General features: G+C 38.6%; 1 protein-coding gene across 4 annotated transcripts in view; it reads right to left on the minus strand.

The window, feature by feature from the left end:
- LOC131313105 (receptor-like serine/threonine-protein kinase SD1-7) overlaps nt 1-21,549 on the minus strand; it is a 53,959-nt gene that overhangs the window by 2,223 nt on the left and 30,187 nt on the right. The window contains exons 1-7 of one of the 4 annotated variants that reach the window (XM_058341223.1): nt 17,481-18,790; nt 16,857-16,982; nt 16,170-16,336; nt 15,516-15,726; nt 14,243-14,480; nt 13,999-14,149; nt 13,517-13,916 (exon numbers count right to left, since the gene is read on the minus strand). In XM_058341223.1, the coding sequence (XP_058197206.1) occupies nt 13,608-13,916; nt 13,999-14,149; nt 14,243-14,480; nt 15,516-15,726; nt 16,170-16,336; nt 16,857-16,982; nt 17,481-18,741 (2,463 nt within the window). In that variant the 5' untranslated portion in view covers nt 18,742-18,790 and the 3' untranslated portion in view covers nt 13,517-13,607. Of the gene's footprint in view, nt 1-27; nt 195-1,644; nt 1,771-2,123; nt 3,454-13,516; nt 13,917-13,998; nt 14,150-14,242; nt 14,481-15,515; nt 15,727-16,169; nt 16,337-16,856; nt 16,983-17,480; nt 18,791-21,549 lie in introns of those variants that run through there. The other 3 variants (XM_058341224.1, XM_058341222.1, XM_058341225.1) reach the window with 3 other exon arrangements.

Raw genomic sequence — 21,549 nt, forward strand, 5'->3', positions numbered from 1 at the left:
TATAACTTTCTAAACATTGGGAATTACCTTGTAAACAGGACCAAATCCACCTTCTCCAATCTTATTTTCATAGGAGAAATTATTAGTGGCCGTTGAAATGGTGGCCAAATCAAATAAAGGTAGTTCTAGGTCCTCCTCCACTGCACTTTGAATATTTTCTTGGACCCGTTGACTTGCAACCTCCAGTCTCTGACCTGTATAAATTTTCAAGTTGTTCAGATATGAATTATCTCGCATATAAATAAGGGCACTACAATAATCGTAGCATTAGCAATAGAAACAATAAATTTGAAACCCAAAATGGATATCCTCGGATGAAGAACAAGATTGTTATCACACGAGAATAGGAAAAGCTCCATCAGTTAGGTTCCGTTTATTTCATCATACTTTCAAGAAAGTAAAGTTTTTACTTGTGAAATGGATTTTATTTTCCCCCTGTTTGGCTGCACACCATATAGTTAAGTCCGACAGATGATGGGAAAATTCATGGTGCAAGATTGGTGTTATCACTACGGTAGGCCAAAGAAGACATCAATGACATACTGCTGACAAGGGTCTGAGGAAGGTTTTGAGTTGGGATAGCTAATTAAGCTAGTTCATCGTTGAGATCAGACGGAAGTTAACTTATGGGGGTTTGTTCTGTAAGCCATTTTCCTTCGATGGATGCAAATCGTTTTACCTCAAAATATTTTACTCCATTTTAGTGCAACCCAACACCGAAAACTGGTAAAATATTTTTCAAGAAACTACTTTACATTCAAACAAACAAATGAAGTCTTGTATTTCCAGTGCCAGTTATACCAAATAAGCCATGCTTGTCAAGTAGCCTAGGAAGACTCCTGGGGGCGGACAGAGGTATTGGGGTCTCAGGGCACTCTCTGTCTTGCTATGAACACCGGTACTCCCTCTTCAAGGCTGAAAATTAACTTAATATAAATGAATAAATCAAAGCGATTGGTGACTCCGTATCAATCTTTTTTGGTCAACCAAACGAACTCCATTAATTTTCTTACTCAAAAGAAAAATTGCTTGAAAGAACACCGAATTTTAGTTATACAAATTATTGAGCTATATGTACTGAACACAATTAGTTTGTCATTTATGTATATACACGAATTTACATGCATAGTTTGAAGAGAAATTTTTTATACTTTCCTGTGAAACTTTAGTTTTCTACTCCCTCATGCTTAACTTCAAAGATTTGGCACCGGCGAGACAAAATCCTAGCTGTGCCACTGAAATTAGACCCCTTTGAGATTTCTGTTTCATGGTCTAAATCTGACTGTTCCAGTCACAGTCTACAACGAATAGAAAACTTGTTTTCGAGTAGAAATTACAGCTGAAGTCTGGTCAGTGATAACTGGGTTTGGTATTAGCCAACTCTTACCTCTTTCAAATTCTTTTCATTGCTCTGCATCTAGAAAACAAACCAACCAAGAACAGTACTAGACTAGGTTTGTTCATAATTTATGTATCCCATTGCTTCAATGACTAGGAAAACACTTTTGGGAAGGTTCATTTTTTAACAGAAAATAGATAAGAGTCTCAGAAAACAAAGATCAGAGTCTCAGAAAACTAACTACTGACAAATGAAACAATTCTGCCAAAAAGAAAGTCTAAGATGTTATGTATACGGTATACCACCTTTCTTTTGAGCAGTAATCTGCCTCCGCTTCCTAATAACACACCAGCTGATTAAACCCAATGCAAGAACCCCTGAAATGACCGTTACTGATGCAATCAACGCCCTTCGTTTGGCCTTGTTGGAGCCTTTTCAGTAGCCGCCACCACAAAAATGAAAAGCAAAAACATAAATATTAGAATTGACGGAAGTAATGAGGTTACGAAGTTATTAATTAAGCATGATCTAAATTCTAAGTGCAACGGCCGAATTCTTGAACAATTATCAGAAGATGTATCTTCTTTAATATGAAGGCCTGCAAAAAATAATTTTGACACAGATGTTCAAACACAAATCCAGACACATATGTGGGCAACAAAGTGTGGATACCAAGCGCATCATGTGGAATCCACGTGCATCGAACAGATCTGGATGAATCTGTGTGTCGGAAGTCGTGTTCAAACATCTCTGTCCACAGTGCTGCTCATTTTGAAGCGCTTACCGAGTTCAGAAGCAGCCACCCGAACATACAAATCCTGTCCGCCTTCATTATACTCTCTCATATCAAGCAACTCCCCAGACCAAACCACACACCCCCTAATATCAGTTCGAGCAAAACCCATACAAGAACAATCCTTCAAACAAGCCTCTTCGCAATCCACCCGACTTATCTCCGTCCTATTCACCAAAAAGTGGGACGTGTCCGGCAATTTCAGCCTGGAAAACCTCCTAAACCCCGCAGCCACACTGCAATTCAACTCTGTCTTTGCCACACACCCACCTGTCCTATCCAACCTATTCCACTCCACTGGGAATTTGGGTACGAACCCATCCATGCAATGACAAGTGGGTGAATCGTTCGTGTTGCAAATCCCATAAGGCCCACAAGTATCATAGGTATCACACAAATCCGCTCGCAGTGTGATTACAGGAACCCACTCGCCGCTCCCCTGGTTCCATGTGAGGTGCTCAAGTAATCCTGATTGGTTCACCACAAACCTGGAAATGATATTACCATCATTGTTGAGAAACGTGTAGTACACAGACAACGTGTTGTATACGAAAATAGGATTAATGACGGTGGTGTTCTGTTTTAGTGGAGGACCTCCACCGAAACGAACACCGTCCCATGGTCCACTTCGGTAAGAGATCTTTGATCCTTGCCGAAGTACTAGTTGGGGTAGGCCCTGGGGGTCTACCTTGTACGTATAATCGCCCGTGGATGGATCTGGCAAACTATTCCACGACGTTAAGTACCACTCTTGGTTTTTTGAAAGATCCCATCCCAGCTTCATTCCGGGTACTAAAGTATCACACGGGTGATCGAAGCTTTGCCATGAATAATTCCCTGTATTGCTATCGACCACAACGAGGTTGCCGGTGTCTAGGAGTTTCAAAACAGGACTGGCTGACCCAGATAATATTGTTGTATTTGATGACCAAATGGGATTTGTTTGGTCTGAAGTGATGATTACGTTGCCAGTGGGGGTGATTGTGAGGACACCAGATGAATCTGTTATTGGGTCGTCCTTGTTTGCCACCCAAATGGGGGTTTGTAGTGAGACTTGCTTGAACCATATTCCAACGTAACGGTTTTCAGAGTTTAGCGGAGAGAAGAAGCCTAACTCGAAGGATTCACCAGCGGAAACTAGCGTTCCGTTGGTGGCATCTGCGAGTGTTTGGTTCAGGGATAGCGTGTAAAGTGGGGCGGCGAATCTGGTGGGCAGGAAGAGAGAGGTGAAGAGGGAGAGGAGGATGAGGAGAAGGACCATTGTTCAATTCATGGCCTCTTGATTAACAGAAACTGTTTCATGGTTTGCTTTATTTGAGTTGAATTAAACGAGGTTGGACTTTTAGACTTTTGAAGTTTGAAGTTTGACCTGAACATTTAGGTCATGGAATCTCTCTAGAAGAAAAGGACTTTTTTTCTTCGTAGTCAAATCCGGCGGACTCGGATACTGTTTATTTTTCCGGACCAGTTCGGTCGATTTGGGTGCATCCGAGCCGTTCAAAAGTGTTTTGGACGGTTCGGATTTAAAGTGAGTGTTTTTTTTTTTTTTTTTCTAAAACCCTCTTTAAATTTGAGCCGTCCAAAACACTTCTGCACGGCTCGAATGCATCAAATGAACCGAACTGATCCGGGGAAAATAAACAGAATCCAGCCCCAAATAGGGTCTGCTTGTACAGACTCTGGTTTGTCAAAATGTTGGGTAAGTTTTTTTTTTTGAATGTTATGCCCCACCAAGCTAAAAAACTTTCAATGCTGTGGACTATTAAATAAGTATGGTCACGCTATAGACTAAACGGTGTCTTTCAAGTTAACTCATTTCTCTTATTTAAACGGTATTTTTGATATTTTCAGTAGAAAGAAGTGATATTTTGGCATTAGGTGAAAGGCAAAATCTACAACATGAACCCCGCGCAATACTGCAGTTTGACCACTTAATGTATACTTTGTTTTTTTCCGCTCTGCACTTGAAATTAAAACCTTTTCCCTTTGGTCCTGAAGCATACTAGTAAACATTTTCAATATCCCACCACCAGGGAGACTACCGCTGTCAATAATCAATCTCCGCATAATATAGATAATATTCAAAAGAGAGTTCCTAAAAGATCACTTACAAACCAAGTCCCAGAGTTTAGAGATTTTACAACATTGGCACTATGGCTCAAATTCCATAATTAGTCAAAGAAGATAAATTTAAATGTTACATAATATCTAAAGTTAAAAGAGTTCAAATGGATTTACAATTACACCTTTCTAAGAAATCAAACAAAAGATGATAGAACCACTACTTGATAACGGCTTTCAAAAGATGTGCCCAAGCATGCACACCATGCGCTCCGCTTCAAGATCCTTGCTTCTTTTTTTTTTTACCTGAAAATGGTAGGTTGAGCTACACTAGCCCAGTAAAGAATTCTATACGCAAGCTATAAGTAAATGTGATGAAACATGCAACAAGAGTGAATGAATTCCAATGAGACGAACAAGAGGTATAAAGGAGCACCACAATGAACCGACAGACTACGACTACGGGATCCTATACATCTTATAGTTATCCCTAACCATTCATATATCGAGTCGGAAGTAGCATTCAACACACACATCCATCCAAATAACCTACGACAATTTCTCATACCGTTTTAAGATTTCTCAACGAACACCACAACTAGCTTTCTCATTTCTTACCATTCATCATTAAGCCCCTTTTCATAAAAACGTTCCTTTCTTGGTTGCCAAAAATACTTTTAAGAAAACTCTCGACCTTTACGGGTCAAGATCCGTTGATTTGAGTTTGAATAGCCGGAGTCCATTGATTCCGCGCACGAATATCGGAAACCGTTGATTCGCTCAAGAATAGCCGGAGGATTTTCATAAAAATCCTTTTTCCAAAATCGAGTTCCTTCCTTTTTAAAAACTTTGATAAATTCAATTATTTATTCTCTTTTTCAACGGTTACAATCTCCAATAATACACAGCTCAATCAATAACATGAACTTTCATAATCAATCATAACTTCCTTCATCATGTGAGACATTCAACTGTGTTACCACCACTTGCGTCACAGTGAATTCTCTCCACCTGGGTTTCCGCATTACCACACCTTGCGTTGCGGGCCCTTTATTCGAATTCTCAATTCAAGCATACACGCACACAAACCATAGTTCAACGTACAAGCAGACAATATTTCTCAAATCCACCTTGCAATGCAAACTCGTAAACATGTCACATCGTATGTTGATAAATACATTAAGTTCAAATTATTACTCTAAGTCTATCACAATGCTCTACGTCACGTATCGAACCCATAACGACTCCAGGACAAACCACCCTCTAGGTTCTATACGAGAATCTTATAAAACGGGTGCCAAAGGAACCTAGGGAGCTCAACAGGACGAAGCATGAGGATACGAGTCACAATACTACCCATCTAATCACTAGACAAACTCATGTCTACCCACAACGTACTTACCATATTACCTCTTATGGTCCATGATATTCCTATCAACCTCATGGTACGATCCCTAACCAACTTCGTTAATATTTAGCTCTAATGAGTGCCAAGAAACAAGGTTGAACAATGAGTTATTGGGACGTAAGCAATCATACTCAAGAGTGACTTAAACATGTTCTAATCATAAATGGAATCATAACACAGAACGAGAACAACCTTAGGATTAACCACGGACATCGGCAGATTGACACACCTTTACTCAAATGGTCATAACTTTTTGTGTACTACGATTCTTAAAGTGATTCTAATGACAAATGAAAGCTAATTTCAAGACCTTCGAATCGATATAAAGTTTTCATGAATCCGACATCGGACGAGAAAGTTATAGCCGTTTGAAGTTGGGCTGAAACCCAGAAGACGAGCAAAAATCCCAGAGAAGGGAGGGATCGATCCCTCCTCTCTTGGGGATCGATCCCCAAGGGAAAAAGTCAGATGTTTTCCAGATTTGAATGAGGGATCGATCCCTCATGCTTGGGGATCGATCCCTAGGCGATTTTGGGCGATTTTTTGCAGATTTTGACAGCTTTTCGAAGACGCAATGGTTGATGATCTAGACTTAATTAAAGCATGAAATCAACTCATAAACACATAGAATGAGTAAGAAATCCCTACCTCAAGGTTAGAAGCTTCAAACACAAGATCAATGAACGAGCCCTAGCTTCCAAAGCTCCGAAATCTTCCAAGAACGAGTTCTAGCACAAACCCACGCGATTCCAAGGCTCAAATCACGCGTAGGAGACTGATTGAAGGTTAGATTTCATGGGTTTCAAGTGATTGGTGAAGTTTTTGGGTGAGAGGATGAGAGAGAGTGAGAGCCGGAGAGAGAGAGGGAGAGCCGAGAGGGAGACGTGAGGAGAGAGAGAGAGATTTTGGGGTTTTTAATCCCCTACACACCCCCCCCCCCTCTATATATACTCACACACACACCAAATCACACTAACACTCCCTCCAATTACGATTCTATCGATCAAACCCCAAACCAAAATAACTCCACAAATTTGGCATTAACTTATAACATTTCAAAAATTAAAAAATTTTCCGGCTCTCTACAACCGCGGTCAACATGTTGACGGTAATTGCTCAATTCCGTAGTAATTTGATTAAATGTTTCATTTTTGCCCTCTTCTGCTAAAAATTGCACAAACCTAACACTATATGCTATTTTTTCATAAAAAAAAAGTAAAATTTTGTTGGCTTCCAACCATATCTCATTAGTGTTGTCCAGTTACGACGTACAGCCTTCCAATATCAAGGGTACTTGAGCTAATCCTTTGAATGTTCTAGGAGCAGGAGCTCCATATTGACCTGGAACAAGCCCTGGCCACATCCTTTGAATGACGCGCACCCTCTTATTGCAGGTTCTATCAACAGTTTTGAAACTGGGCTTGTGAATGCTGTTAGCTAGCTAGAGTTGTCCCCTTACTTTGGGAATTGTATCTCCTCATCGAAGGATCGATCTTGTCTAATTGTTGACGGATGTTCATGGAGGGCTTTAATTGAATCTTTTTTCACAACTCCAAGTGTTCAATTGAAATTTTGTTAAGTTTAGCTGTTTATGAGACATTTGAATGAGAGTTCAGGGTGTTTTTGAAAATTCACTAAAATTTGACAAGGTAAACAAAACTTGGCTGACAATAGTGCAAGAAGTAATTATTTTCCCAATCATGGGTTGGTTGGTTTAACGGCATCTCCAACTCTTCATCAAATAATTTAATCAAATTCAAATTGGAAAAATATATTGTACACACCACCTTGAACAATCTTTGTAGCTCATTTTTGAGTTTTTTGGCTTAATTTATGAGTTTTTGTGGCTCACTTTATGAAAGTGTGTACGGTACACCCTTACAAATTTTGTGGCTTACTTTTATGGATTTTTGTAGCCCCATATATGGGATTTTGTGGTTATTTATATTTGTATTTTTGTGGTTACAATTATGAATTTTGTGGCTTACTTTTACAAATGTTGTGAGTTTTAAGAAATTTGTGGTAAAAAAGATGGATAAAAGTAAAAAAAGACGGCTCTAGGTTACGAATTTTGTAGTCCTCTTTTATAAAGTTTTGTATGTGGTGTTATTTACGATTTTTTGCGGTTCAAAATACTAATTTTATGACTTATTCTTATGAAATTTTGTGGTTATTTATGAGATTTTGTGACTCAAAATACGAAGGACGGACACACCGTACACCTTTTTTTTTTTTTTGGGGGGGGGGGGGGGGGGGGGGGGGGGGGGGTTTTTGTACCGTAGACAATCTCATTCAAATTTGGTGCGAAAATGGGTAAAATGTGCTCCAATCCTTTCATCAGATTGATATCAAAGAGAGGGAGAATCAGCCAAGAGTAATTCCTTCACACCAAATTTCAAAGGTAAGATTCCATAAAATCTAAATGCCTTTTGTTCCTCCTTTACTTAAATTCATTGATAATATTTTAAATGCTTTACTATATATATCCCTTTCCTAGGAAGATGTCTGGGATAAGAAAATATGTATTTTTTTGAACCTTTTACACCCTTTTAATACACATTCACTCACCTAATATTGTCAGCCCATTGGGCTGATTTTAAAATTTTCCATTTTAGAAATGATTTGATGAAAAATTTGATGATAGTCATTAGGGTCGTCAATATCAAATTTGTTGTGAAAGTGACATGTTTTTGGGTGACCACACAAAGGTGGAGTTAATAATAGTCTTCTGGTTGGGAAAATCATCAATGTGGTTTTAATGAGGAGAGAGGACTTTGAGTGATATATATGATATATATAAACAGGTAGTCCGGTTTCTATCAGGGCGACCTGACCGGAGCTTAGATCCGGACCATTGCTTAGCCGTTGGATCGTATTTTTAATGGTCCAGATTTTAATAAAATTTTTCCGGAGAAAAGTTAATCACGACCGGTCATAAACCTTCCGCAGATCTGGACCATCGAAAATACAATCCAACGGTTAAAATCAAAAATCCGGACCTAAGCTTATATCAGGGAGTTCCGACTTGATCCGGAGTGTAGAAACGGGCTTCGATCCATATGATATATATGGAAAGATACAGAGAAGGAGAATATTAGTAAGAGAAGAACAAAAGAGACAATGAAAGAAGTTAACGAGAATATTATTGGTCAGGAAGACCGATCTTAATAGTTCTTGAGGAATTAATTTAATTATATACATGTTGTGTTCAATATTAATTTGTTTTATTTTTATGCAAGTTTCTTTTATATTTGTCTTAAGTTTATAACAAAATTAAACTTTAATTTGGCCAATTTTTTTACTCAAATCTGATGAATAAAAAGGTGAAGAGGGGTTGGAGATGCCCAAGCAAATATATGTGCTGATTAAATCCCAACCTGGGTGAGTTTGTCTAACCCATGTCCCCGCCAATTTTCATAGGTCAAAGAAGCTTCCTACTAGGGCTTGTTTGATAATCTAAATTCAGCATTTAAAATTGAATCAATTAAGTAATAAGTGATTCAATAGGTTTGATAACCACATTTTACATTGCTTAACAAATTAAGTACCACTTAAAATATAGGCCAAAAAGTTGAAAAAAGTTAAGTAGCTTCGAGCTATTTAATTCTGGCTGAATTTTTATGTACTTACATTCAACCATCACACCACCACCACAATCACTCCCACCAACACCTCTACCACTCCACCACCACCACCACCACCACCTCCACTACCACCACCACATCACCACCACTAGCTCCACTAGCTCCACCACCACCACTTCCTCCAGTCTCACCACCACCAACTCCACCACTTCCTCCATTACTACCACCACCACCAGCTCAACCACTCTACCACCACCATTCCACCAACGCCACCACCATCATTACGCCACCACCACCGCTCCTACCACATCACCACCACCACCACTACACCACCACTTCCACCACCTACACCACTCCACCACTCCACCACCACCACTACCCCATCACCACCACCAACTCCACCACCACCACCATTCCACCACAACCACCACCACCACCACTACCATCACTACACCACCACCACCGCTCCTACCACCACTTCACCACCTCCACCACTCCATGCTTAGCCTTCAAACCTCGCCTTCAAATAAGGTTGAGAAAAACCCCAAGCGTAGGGCTAGGTCGTCGGTAGCATAATAAACCGGTAAGACCGGGATCGTACCCACAGAGAATTCGAATATAGCTTAATCAGATTGTAGGTTTTATATGGTGGTTTGTGGCGTTTAAGACGGCCAACTTGGTGATGCTTTAAAACGATGAAAATTGCCAAGGCAAAAGACTAGGAAAATGCTTAATAAACTAAAAGAGGCAAGTCTAGAGATCGTCTAACCCTTGACTTAAGCCGTTACCGGTTCTCAATTATAACTCAGGCGAGAGTCACGATCGCGTGCTCACGCCCGGAAGACTTAGCTTTAAAAGACTACGTTTATCGAAAGATGTAATTAATCGGAACTAAACAAACCTATTTTTGCTAATGTATCTAACACGTAGGAGGCCACGAGCCCTCAATATGCCTCTTGCCAAGACTGCTTGACTAAACGACATACTAAGGAGTTAACACCCCTCGTTTAGACCAAAATGGCTAGGTTAATGAAATTCCGAAAATCATGATTTTAAGCCCGAAAGTTTGAGAACCAAATAACCACCTACGTACTCGGGAAAGATTACCCCGAGACTTGGCCTATCGACTACTCACACATAGCTAAAGCATAAAAGAAAGTATAAAAACGAGACATGACTTTTAACCGATAAAAACGAAAACAAACTTGATATTATAAAGGATCTAGTCTGTAGGAACAACTTTAATAAACGAGAAATTAACAAACGAGAATTACTTACTTGAGTTCTAAGAGATTACACTATGAAAAAGCTTCAAGAACATTAATGGAGGAAAAATTAAAGCTAATAAAGCCTAGATACAAAAGAGAGAGAAGGGACCCCTATTTATACACATTGGGTTTCTCTCTCCTCAAATATCTAAAAACATACTATTAAAGGCAAGTATTCCATAAATGAAAAGCCCAAAAAGTAGCAAAATATCTGGCTGAGAGCTCCCCGTATCGATACAGATTATGCAAAGTATCGATACTACATCGTTAAGCTGACAAGACCAATTTCCCGTAACAATCCCGTATCGATACAGATTATGGCTGTATCGATACGGGACTCTCTGCTTGGAAAGATAACCAACGCGTATCGATACGGCCATAAATCCGTATCGATACAGGAAGCTTATCTCTGGTTCTTCAAGCCAGCCTCCCAGTCTTGACACCCGACGACCGTTGGCTTGCCCGATGCTTCTCGCCTTCGCTCTTTGGTCACTTTGGCACAAGTTCCACCGGGCAATGATTCTTGAACTAACTTGGGGGTTGACTTTGCACTCAAAATACGCCTTTTAAGGGTGTTTTGCCTGAAACACTTAACAACCTACCTTACGAGCAATACTGACTAAAAACGACAATTAAAAGCTAAAGACACTTCTAACTAACGGGTTTAAGCACCACGATCAAGCAATCTTAGGTGCGTATCACTCCACCACCATCATAACCATCACCACCATCGCCACTCCACCACCACTACCATCACTACACCACCACCACCACCACTCTTCCACCACCATCACCCCACCACCACCACTACCAGCACTACACCACCAATCTACCACCTCCACCTCCACCACTCCACCACCATCACCACCTCCACCTCCACCTCCACCACTCCACCACTACCACCACCACTACTTCACCACCACCACTCCCACCACCACCTCCACCACTCCTCCACCATTACCAGAAGTATATTGTGACTGTTAGTAAATTAAGAGAGAATTTGAACAAAATTAATTCAATAATTCATATATTTTATCAAACAGCTTTTCAGCTTAAAAATTTTAGCATTCAATTTCCAGTACTTAATTTTTCAACTTTCGGTTTCAGTTTTCAGTTTTATCAAACAGCCCCTAACATACAGTAATATTAATTAGACATTTTCAACCAACAAATGCTCCCAAAAACAAAATGATCAGTATTAAAAATTGAATTCAAAGCATTGTTAACATCCAAGATCCAACGAAACGAGAATCGGAGATACTGTAAATAAATAATTTATAGGTTTCAACATTTTGATGTTGTCTTCAAGCAGAGACCGAATGTCTTCCACTGCCTGTTAGGGTGCTATTTCGCTGCAGTCAATAGTATAAGTTGCGGTCATGTACCGCTACGTACCTTTTTACATATTTCCACATGCCCTTTTGCCCTTCTAATTAGGGCAAGAATTGACAGTGAATGTTGATGTGGATCATGTTACGAAACAATTTTCTTGTTGAATAGTAGTAACTAGGAATAAGTGCCAGCGCCAGAGTCTTCAATCGTTTGCATTTTCATTTTCGAGAAACGTATCCTTATTAAGGTACACTTCGTAACAAGGATACGTTGAGAAAAAATGCTAAACCAAAACGTATCCTTGTTAGGTTGCACACATTAATCTGAAGCAGCATTCGTAAAGAAAAAATACTAAACCAAAACCGGGGTATGACCTGTGTTTCTTGTGCTAGACATGAGTACTCGTCTTGAATTTGAATAAATTTTGATTTCGCTTTCTTGTTTGGTGTTCTCCGATTTTGGTGCTATTCATTTTTCGCTTAAAGAAGGGCACCAGCCACTATTGTGCAACTGTTAACGGATATTCATATCAAGATTTTTTATGTGATACTTCCTTGGTTTCTCATTTGACACAAAATGGGAGTACTGATGAAGGGTCTATTTGACGATCCGAACAGTTCATTTCGCAAATTTCGGTGCATTTAAGGTCAATGCGAAAAACTAATTTCATTGGACTTTGGTATCCGTTGAACGAATCATATTTGTCACAAAGAGAAATAGGACTGATCGATCAGATTCTTTAGCGTTTATTTCTCTTCAGAAAAATATGATGTGACTGAGCTTTTACCAAACTTTGGTGAACTTGATTTTTTACATATATGTTAAACACATCAAAACCTACAAGATGAAGGATTCAAATCGTGAAATAAGACCGTGATGAATCTCGCTTCGTGTCATACGTATGAGGAATCACCACATGAGGCAAAGTCGTACGACTCTATTCAATGCAAGAGTTAGAAAAAAAAAACAGCGTTGCCTCTTATTTTGTCCTTATTCAAATATTTTTGTTAGTTTTGCATCAAATTTGTATGGATTATTAGTTCTTCTCGACGAGAGAAATCAAAAAAAATTAAAAAATTACTATAACTTTTACCTTAATTTTTGGCAAATATCCAAGAAAAATACCCAAAATTCCAGCTTGTTGGGCATTTTCTTGGAATTTTAAAAAAAATAAAAGGGGGTAAAATTCAAAACTTTTATTTTTGTGATTCCTCTTTCTTTGCTCGAGAGGAATCAATAATCTACAAAAGTTTGATGTAAAACTAACAAACGTAAACAAATTTTGAAAAAAGACTAAAGAAAACCCCAAAAAAGCCGATTTTTGGGAAACTGGCCCTCAAATTTAGTCTAACTATACTATAACACTTTTTCGCAACCAAGGAAAGGTGATTTTGTCCCGGAATAATTTGTATTCATTGATTTAGCCTATTTCTTGAGTTCAATTTCCGATACGGTCACTTAGTATCTGCCTTTTTGTCATATCCAATTTTTTTCCAGCTTCGTAGCAGCTATGGCCGATGCTAGACCGCTAGGATGCTTCAAGTACTCTGGCAACAAAAATGTTTTCGAAAAATCCACAGCCGCTACACCTAATTCTCACTACATGTCATTCAATACTTCTTATGCGGTCTGGTACCATTATAGTTGTGCGATCTGCCACTGGCATTTGGAACCTTGGGTAAGAAGTCAACTGTTGTGTGGGATCGGGAACATAATGAAACTAATAACAAATTTGGGAGTTTAGAAGAGCAAAACTGACACTACTGAAGAACAATATAATTTCTGCAGAAGTTTCTCTAAGGTTTTAGGACAACAATCCCATCTATCTACCATGAACTGCTGATATTGTTACTTCATTTGAAATGAGAGGATATATACTAGTTGACGAAGAATCCGTCTCGGGAGGAAACCTTTCTGTGTAAAACCCAGGTTGTTTAGGAGGTGGAAGGATTGCGTTTTCACTATCTAACATTAACAAAACAGCTGACATCGGCGGTCTGTCTTCAGGGCGATCTTGCACACACAAAAGGGCCATTTGGATACATTTTACCACTTCTGGTGTGGGAATTGGACTCTCCATCAAAGCATCAACTAGATTCATGGGTTTTCCTTCGTTCCATAGTTTCCATGCCTAACGAAAATAGCAATTCATAAAATTATTCTCAAACATAATGAAAATTGTTCTCTCATAGGAAAAGAAGAATTGTACTCACGTGTCCCAAAAGGTTGAGGTCATGATCGGGATGGTAAAATCCTCTGTTCTTCTTTCCACTCACAATCTCCAAAACCAATACACCGAAGCTAAAAACATCAGATTTCACAGAGAAGAGCCCGTTTATGGCATATTCTGGAGACATATATCCACTTTGTACAACAAAAAAATGGAAATGCATCAAACGAAATGAATTATGGATAAGAATAATGAAGGGGAAAGATGAACGAGATCGATATACTTACTAAGTTCCAAGAACCCTATTTGTATTTTCTTCAGACTGATCATCTCCAAATATTCTTGCCAATCCAAAGTCTGAAATTTTAGGATTCATGTCGTCGTCCAGCAAAATGTTGCTAGCTTTTAGATCCCTATGAATTATTCTCAATCTTGAATCCCGATGAAGATAAAGAAGTCCTCGAGCAATCCCCACTATAATGTCAAAGCGCTTTTGCCAATCCAGTGATGTACCTCTTGTTTGATCTGAGGTAGTTTAGAGAAAGTTAGCAACTTCACCATACAGGGTCGACACTAAGTTTTTAAAGGCCTAAAGCGATAATAAAAACTGAGTCCTTTTATGAATTTCTAAGACAAGTATAAAATAAACAAATCACTTTTCCCAAAACAAAAGATCTACTACTGATCAACATGAAAAAAAAACCCAACCGCATTCGGGACAATGATCTTTCACTAATAATATTGGCACCGTTTATGCACAAATTTTTAATGGCTTCCAACTTGAAAATTCTTGTGCTACGAAAAAGGAGAAATAATTTTTTTATGTTAAGCACTCATACTAAATATGTACGCCCAAAAAAAGAGAAGAGAATTAGATTCCAATGAAGCGAGATTAAGGCATGTGGCTGTGGTAACCACTGAAATAAATCCTCTTTCTCTAAACCCTTTCTCTTTATATGTCAGTGAATGCATTCTTTCTGAACCATATTTATCAATCAAGTAGGTCAATAAAGCGTGTCGCCAATCACTACGTGAGTGTGGTTGGTGTGTTATTTTGAAAAATGTGGCATGGGCAAGGCAAGAGCATGGAAAAAGCACGGGCACAAAAAAAGTACAGGCACAAAACGACATGAGTAAATATAATGGGACAAACTGTTATATTTATTTTCTACTAATATTTTGTGTGAATTTATTTCAACGATTAATAATTTTGTTTTGCCAAGCAAATCAAAAACCTCCTTGTCAATGATCTATACTGTGTAAAACTTGAATTCAATTAGTAAGATGAATTTTCTGATAAAAATGGACCATTTAGTTCTCTAGTTTACAAGTAGGCCTCCGATTATTTTTGGGCCTTGCTTTGATTGGATGCATGTTGGGCCTCAATTTTATCTTTGAACGGGTTTTTTTAAGGTATAAACTACTTAGGACTACTACATATTTTAGGGCCCTAAAAATCTGCCATTTTTTTGGGCCAAAAACCATGGCACCTTAAGGCCAGCCGCATCAGCATACATCAAGCAAACTATGAGAAAAGATTTTAAAGGTTTAGGGGCTAACTGAATATGTGTAAGTCTAAACTTCTTTTTTGCATGTACTCATATATCAACATCCGTTCTTCTTCATGAATGCAACATCCCAATAGCCTAACCAGATTCCGATGTTGTAGCTTCGCAATGAAGATAACCTCATTCTTGAACTCTTTGATGCCTTGCCCAGAAGTCTTGGCAAGTCTTTTCACCGCTACTTCTTGTCCACTTGAGAGTTGACCCTGTGTTTTATCAAGAACCCTTACATTAGCCTGAGAATGATTCATACAAATATAGACACAACACAACCTGGACATGCAAGCAGAACCTTTTCAAAACTAGGAAACAGACACGTTGAGTACACATATTATAAATCCACGGAGAAAACAAAAAGAATGTTTGAACGAATAACATTACATCAACACTCGCTAAATAAATCAACACTCGCTAAATAAATGTTCAAAATGTATGAATGTAATAATTTTGACCCTACCCCAAATTAATAAGAGCATTTTAATATCCTAACATGTCCTTGTGTTCCAAGTTTGTTTGACCAGAGGAAATCATTTACAAATCAGAGAAGATTGTGTGAGGCCAGGCTGGGTTGACATTTTCGCACTTCTTAGCTAAACTGATTGACAACTGAGCATTTCCTATATATGACTTTTGAAACATTTGTAATTACCTTATAAACGGGACCAAATCCACCTTCTCCAATCTTATTTTCATAGGAGAAATTATTAGTGGCTGTTGAAATGGTGGCCAAATCAAATAAAGGTAGTTCTAGGTCCTCCTCTGCAGTACGTCGGTTGTTTTCTTGGACCTGTTGGCTTGCAGTCTCCAGTCGCTGAGCTGAAATATTTCAAGCATATAAATAAGGGCAATAGCGACCCAATCAGGATATCCTCTGGTGAAGAACAAGATTATTAGATATATCAAAAGAGGATCGGAAAAGCTCCGTCATTTAGCCTCTCTGTTTGTTTCAACTTACTTTCAAGGAAGTAAGAGTTTTGCTTGTAAAATTATTTTCAAGATTATTTTTCCATTGTTTGGCTGAACATCATATAGTAAACTCCATTGATTTGTGACACCATATCAACCTTATTTGGTCAACTGAGTAAACTCCATTAATTTTCTCTATAGAAAAGGAAAATTACTTGTAAAAAAACACCGAATTTTACTTGTACAAATTGTTGACTAGGAAAACACTTTTGGGATGGTTCATTTCTGAACAAAAGAAAATAGATTAGAGTCTTAAAGAACACATATGGTGACAGTTCAATGTTTCCAACTAGTCGGTCAAAATGTGGATGGTATAGTACTAGCTTATGAAATTGTTCTGGCAAAAAGTCAAGGATGTTATATATATCACCTCTCCTTTGAGCAGTAATTCGCCTCCGCTTCCTAATAACACACCAGCTGATTAAACCCAGTGCAAGAACCCCTGAAATGACCATTACTGATGCGATCAACGCCCTTCGTTTGGTCTTGTTGGAGCCTTTTAAGTACCCAACACAACAAAAATGAAAAGCAAACAGAAATATCAGCATCTACGGGTCACGAGGTTACAAAGTTATTGATTAAGCAAGATCAGAAGATATGCAGTTGGATGCAGAGTGTTTTCTGTTTGGAATGCCTGTACATTTTCCCTTTGATATGCCAAAGGGTGATCAAATACTTTGAATGCTAAGTTTGCAAATATATTTTGAGATAAAGTTGATTGTAAATCATGTTCCAAGCCTGTTGACTTCAATTCTGAAACAATGGCATTACTAGCTTTATTCAAAGGGATGATCAAATCTTTTGCAATGCTAAATTGTGAAGGAAAAATACTCAAGACACAAATGTTCAAACACAATCCAGATGCACATGAAGCCAAAGTTTGGATACCAAATGCATCGTGTGGGACCCACGTGCATCAAACAGATCTACATAAATCTGTGTGTCGGAATTTGTGTTCAAAACATATGCGTCTGTATCATTGTGAAGAACTTACCGAGTTCAGAAGCAGCCAACCGAACGTACAAATCCTGTCCGCCTTCATAATACTCTCTCATATCAAGCAACTCCCCAGACCAAACCACACACCCACTAATATCAGTTTGAGCAAAACCCATACAAGAACAATTCTTCAAACAAGCCTCTTCACAATCCACCCGACTTATCTCTGTCCTATTCACCAAAAAGTAGGACGTGTCCGGCAATTTCAGCCTAGAAAACCTCCTAAACCCTGCAGCCACACTGCAATTCAACTCTGTCTTTGCCACACACCCACCTGACCAATCCAACCTATTCCACTCCACTGGAACTTTGGGTACAAACCCATCCATGCAATGACAAATTGGTAATTCGTTTATGTTGCAAATCGCATAAGGTCCACAAAGATCATACGTATCACATGAATCACCTTGCAGTGTTACTATATCTACCCACTCGCCACTCCCCTGGTTCCATGTGAGATGCTCAATTAATCCTGTTTGGTTCACCACAAACCTTGAAATGATAGTATCATCAATGTTAACAAACGAGTAGTAGACAAAAGTTGTGTTGTATACGAAATTAGGACTGAAGACGGTGTTCTCTTTCAGTGGAGGGCCTCCACCGAAGCGAACACCGTCCCATGGTCCACTTCGGTAAGAGATCGTTGATCCTCGCCGAAGGACCAGTTGGGGGAGGCCCCGGGGGTCCACCCTGTACGTATAATCGCCTGTGGATGGATCTTGCAAACTATTCCACGACGTTAAGTACCACTCTTGGTTTTTGGAAATATCCCATCCCAGTTTCATCCCGGGTACTATCGTATCGCACGGGTGATCAAAGCTTTGCCATGAATAACTCCCTGTATTGCTATTGACCACAACAAGGTTTCCAGTGTCTAGGAGTTGCAAAACAGGACTGGCTGATAACATTGTTGAGTTTGAGGACCAAATGAGATTTGTTTGGTTGGAAGTGATGATTATGTTGCCAGTGGGGCTTATTGTGAGGACACCAGACGTATCTGTTACTGGGTTGTCTTTGTTTGCTACCCAAATGGGCGTTTGTAGTGAGACTTGCTTGAACCATATTCCGATGTAACGGTTTCCAGAGTTGGGTGGAGAGAAGAAGCCTAACTCGAAGGATTCATCCGCGGAAACCAGCGTTTCACCGGTAGCGTCCGCGAGTGTCTGGTTCAGGGATAGCGCGTCGAGCGCAGTGGTGGATTCGATGGAGAGGGAGAGAGATGTGAAGAGGGAGAGGAGAATGATGGGAAGGACCATGGTTCATGATCTACTGATTAGCAGAAAATGTTTCATGTTTTGCCAAATTTAGTAAGACAAAAACGTGGTTTGGACTTTTAGACTTTGGAAGTTTGACCTGGTCATGATGTAATCTCTCTAGACAAAAACGTGGTTTGGACCATTTTTCTTCATAATTGAAGGCGGCCTGCTTGTACAGACTCTAGTTTGTCAAAATTTTGGACAAGTATTTTGAGTGGTATGCCCACCGAGCTAAAAAACTTTTGGTTGGTTGGGGAAGTTAATGTTTTCAATGCTCTGGTCTATTGAGTCAGACTAATTATTCAGTAGCTCAGGAGCACCTGATGCTCCGGATCACTCCAAAATCAAATATTCGAAAGGAATCCGTGACTAAGTGCATGGATCCCATGTTGCGGAACCCACGGTTAAGCTAAGTGAATGTATCCTACGTAGACATGTGGTTCTGGAATGACATCGAAGCAATACGTGGCAATGCTCCTGAATTATTCAATAATTACTCATAAGCACCGTTTCAAAACACCTTCTTAAAAAATAAGTATTTATTTCACATTTTTAAACTCAAAAATAATATAAATGAAAAATAATTTTTCAATTTTTTTTGCACTGTATTAAAGCTCTCAATGAGATCTATCAAATAAGATCCATATTGATATAAAATTATTTGCGTAAGCACATGATTTTTGAGCTTGAAATTGTCTTTTTTAAAAATTAATACTTATTTCCCTTTCGGGAACGAGGCCTAGTCTAATTACTCTCATTATTCTAACATGGCCTTATCGCTCCATTTAGTAATGAACCCCACGTAATACGCCAGTGAGATAGAATTGACGTATGTCTCCTAGATTTTTATTTTTGAGTAAACTTTAGTCTGTCCACTCAAAATTAAAACCTTTTAACTTTGGTCTTTTGGTTCAAAAAAACAAATAAATAAATTTGGTCCTGGAACAAACATTTTTTAATATCCCGCCACTTTGATCGCAAATGTTTCATTGTGCCCCCTTTTGCTATAATAATATTTATTAAAACTAAATTCGAAAAATTGCACAACCTCGCAATATACTAATTGTTCACAAAAGAAGTATATAATCAAATATTTACGGGTATTTAGAGCTAATCCATTGAATTTTCTAAGAACAAGTCTTGACCACATCATTTGAATGTTGCACGCCCTCTTGTGGCAAGTTCTATCCAGTGGCGGAATCAGAATTTTGACTTGACATGGGCTGGAGTAATAGACATATATTTTTTTTATACTTTCATTATATCATAAAATTCTTAGAGTTGTCCCTCTTACTATTGCAGTGGTGGTGAAGCTCTTGGTGGTAGAGTTGGTTTTCAAAAACCCGAAGCCTAACATATTAAGGGGTCATTCGACCTAATAAGCTAAATGGTTTTCTTTTTTTTTATTCAAATTTTTTTCGCATTTGTTAGTTTTTCGTCAATTTTTTGTAGATTATTGCTTCGTCATGATGAGAGGTATCTTAAAAATACAAAATTATGATTGAAACCTAAATTTTTTGAATAAAGAAAAAAATAAGCTAATGCAACAAAAATTAAATTTAAATAAAAACAAAAAAGTAAGACGTTTGGCTTATTTCGAATGACCCCTAACTGTATTATGGAATCGTACGTCATCATTTGAAGAATCGATTCATTGACGTCTGGTTGGAGGCTTCTTTGTATTTCATCTCGCTCTCGACCTTCGCCCTTTCTCTCCTTTCCCCGCTTCTTATATTTTTCGATTTTTCAAATTTGTCTATTTTCTTAATTTTCCCCTTATTTTTTCATGCGGAAAAGCTATGGACACCGACCAAATTGGGACCGATTGTGCACGTACCAGCACATGGAGTCCACTCCGGGTTTCGCACAGATAATCCAAGTCGTTTAATAATTTTTTTTTAAAAATCCGAGGATCCTGTAAATCTAAATGAAAAATTGGGAGATTGGTCAAGCACCTACACATATCAGATTGAGCGAATTTTTAACGGGCCCACTCGGAGTTTTCTTTAAAAAATTATTGAATGACTCAAATTATACGTGCGAAACCCGGAGCAGGCACCGCGTGACGGTCAATGAACCATCGGTGCACCTTGGTCGGTGTCTATGGCAAGATTGTTTTTCTTGCGAACACAAAAATTAATTTTCTATGTTTTGGAACGAGGGGCTTTTCTACGGCACTGTCAACACATATATATGTATGAACCAAGAAGTCTCACTTATGGGGCAGTTGGATGTGCAAAGTATTTTACCCTAGATTGCTTGGGAAGACTTGCTTTAGGATTTGACTGCCAATATTTAATCACTTATGGGGCAGTTGGATGCGCAAAGTATTTTACCCTAGATTGCTTGGGAAGACTTGCTTTTAGGATTTGACTGCCAATATTTTACTCATAGGAAGAGTCCGTCGGGTCCACCCATTTGGTGTAAAAAAAAATTAAGTTCAGTCGGATATTAATGAAAATTTGATCCCTGTGAATTCAAAGATGAAAAATTCAACGAATTGATGAAACCCTTGACGATCTTCGAATAAGCGAATTTTTATAATAAAAAAAAACCCTTGAAATATTTTGAAAGAAATTTGATGGCTTTGATTGTGGAACCTCCAGGTAGGTCTCACACAACCAAGTGTATATTTAGTATATACTGAATGGTGTACCCATAGGTTTTTTTTTTTAACGAACCAAATTACTGGGATGTCATTGAGAAGATACAAGTTTGATAATTGCAAGGGTTCTATGTAGGCTATCAATAAGCTAAAGAAAATGACAAGAAATCACATATCCTAATAAACATTTTACACTTTCAACA

The sequence above is a fragment of the Rhododendron vialii genome, chromosome 13a (assembly GCF_030253575.1).
Source record: "Rhododendron vialii isolate Sample 1 chromosome 13a, ASM3025357v1".
Lineage (NCBI taxonomy): Eukaryota > Viridiplantae > Streptophyta > Magnoliopsida > Ericales > Ericaceae > Rhododendron > Rhododendron vialii.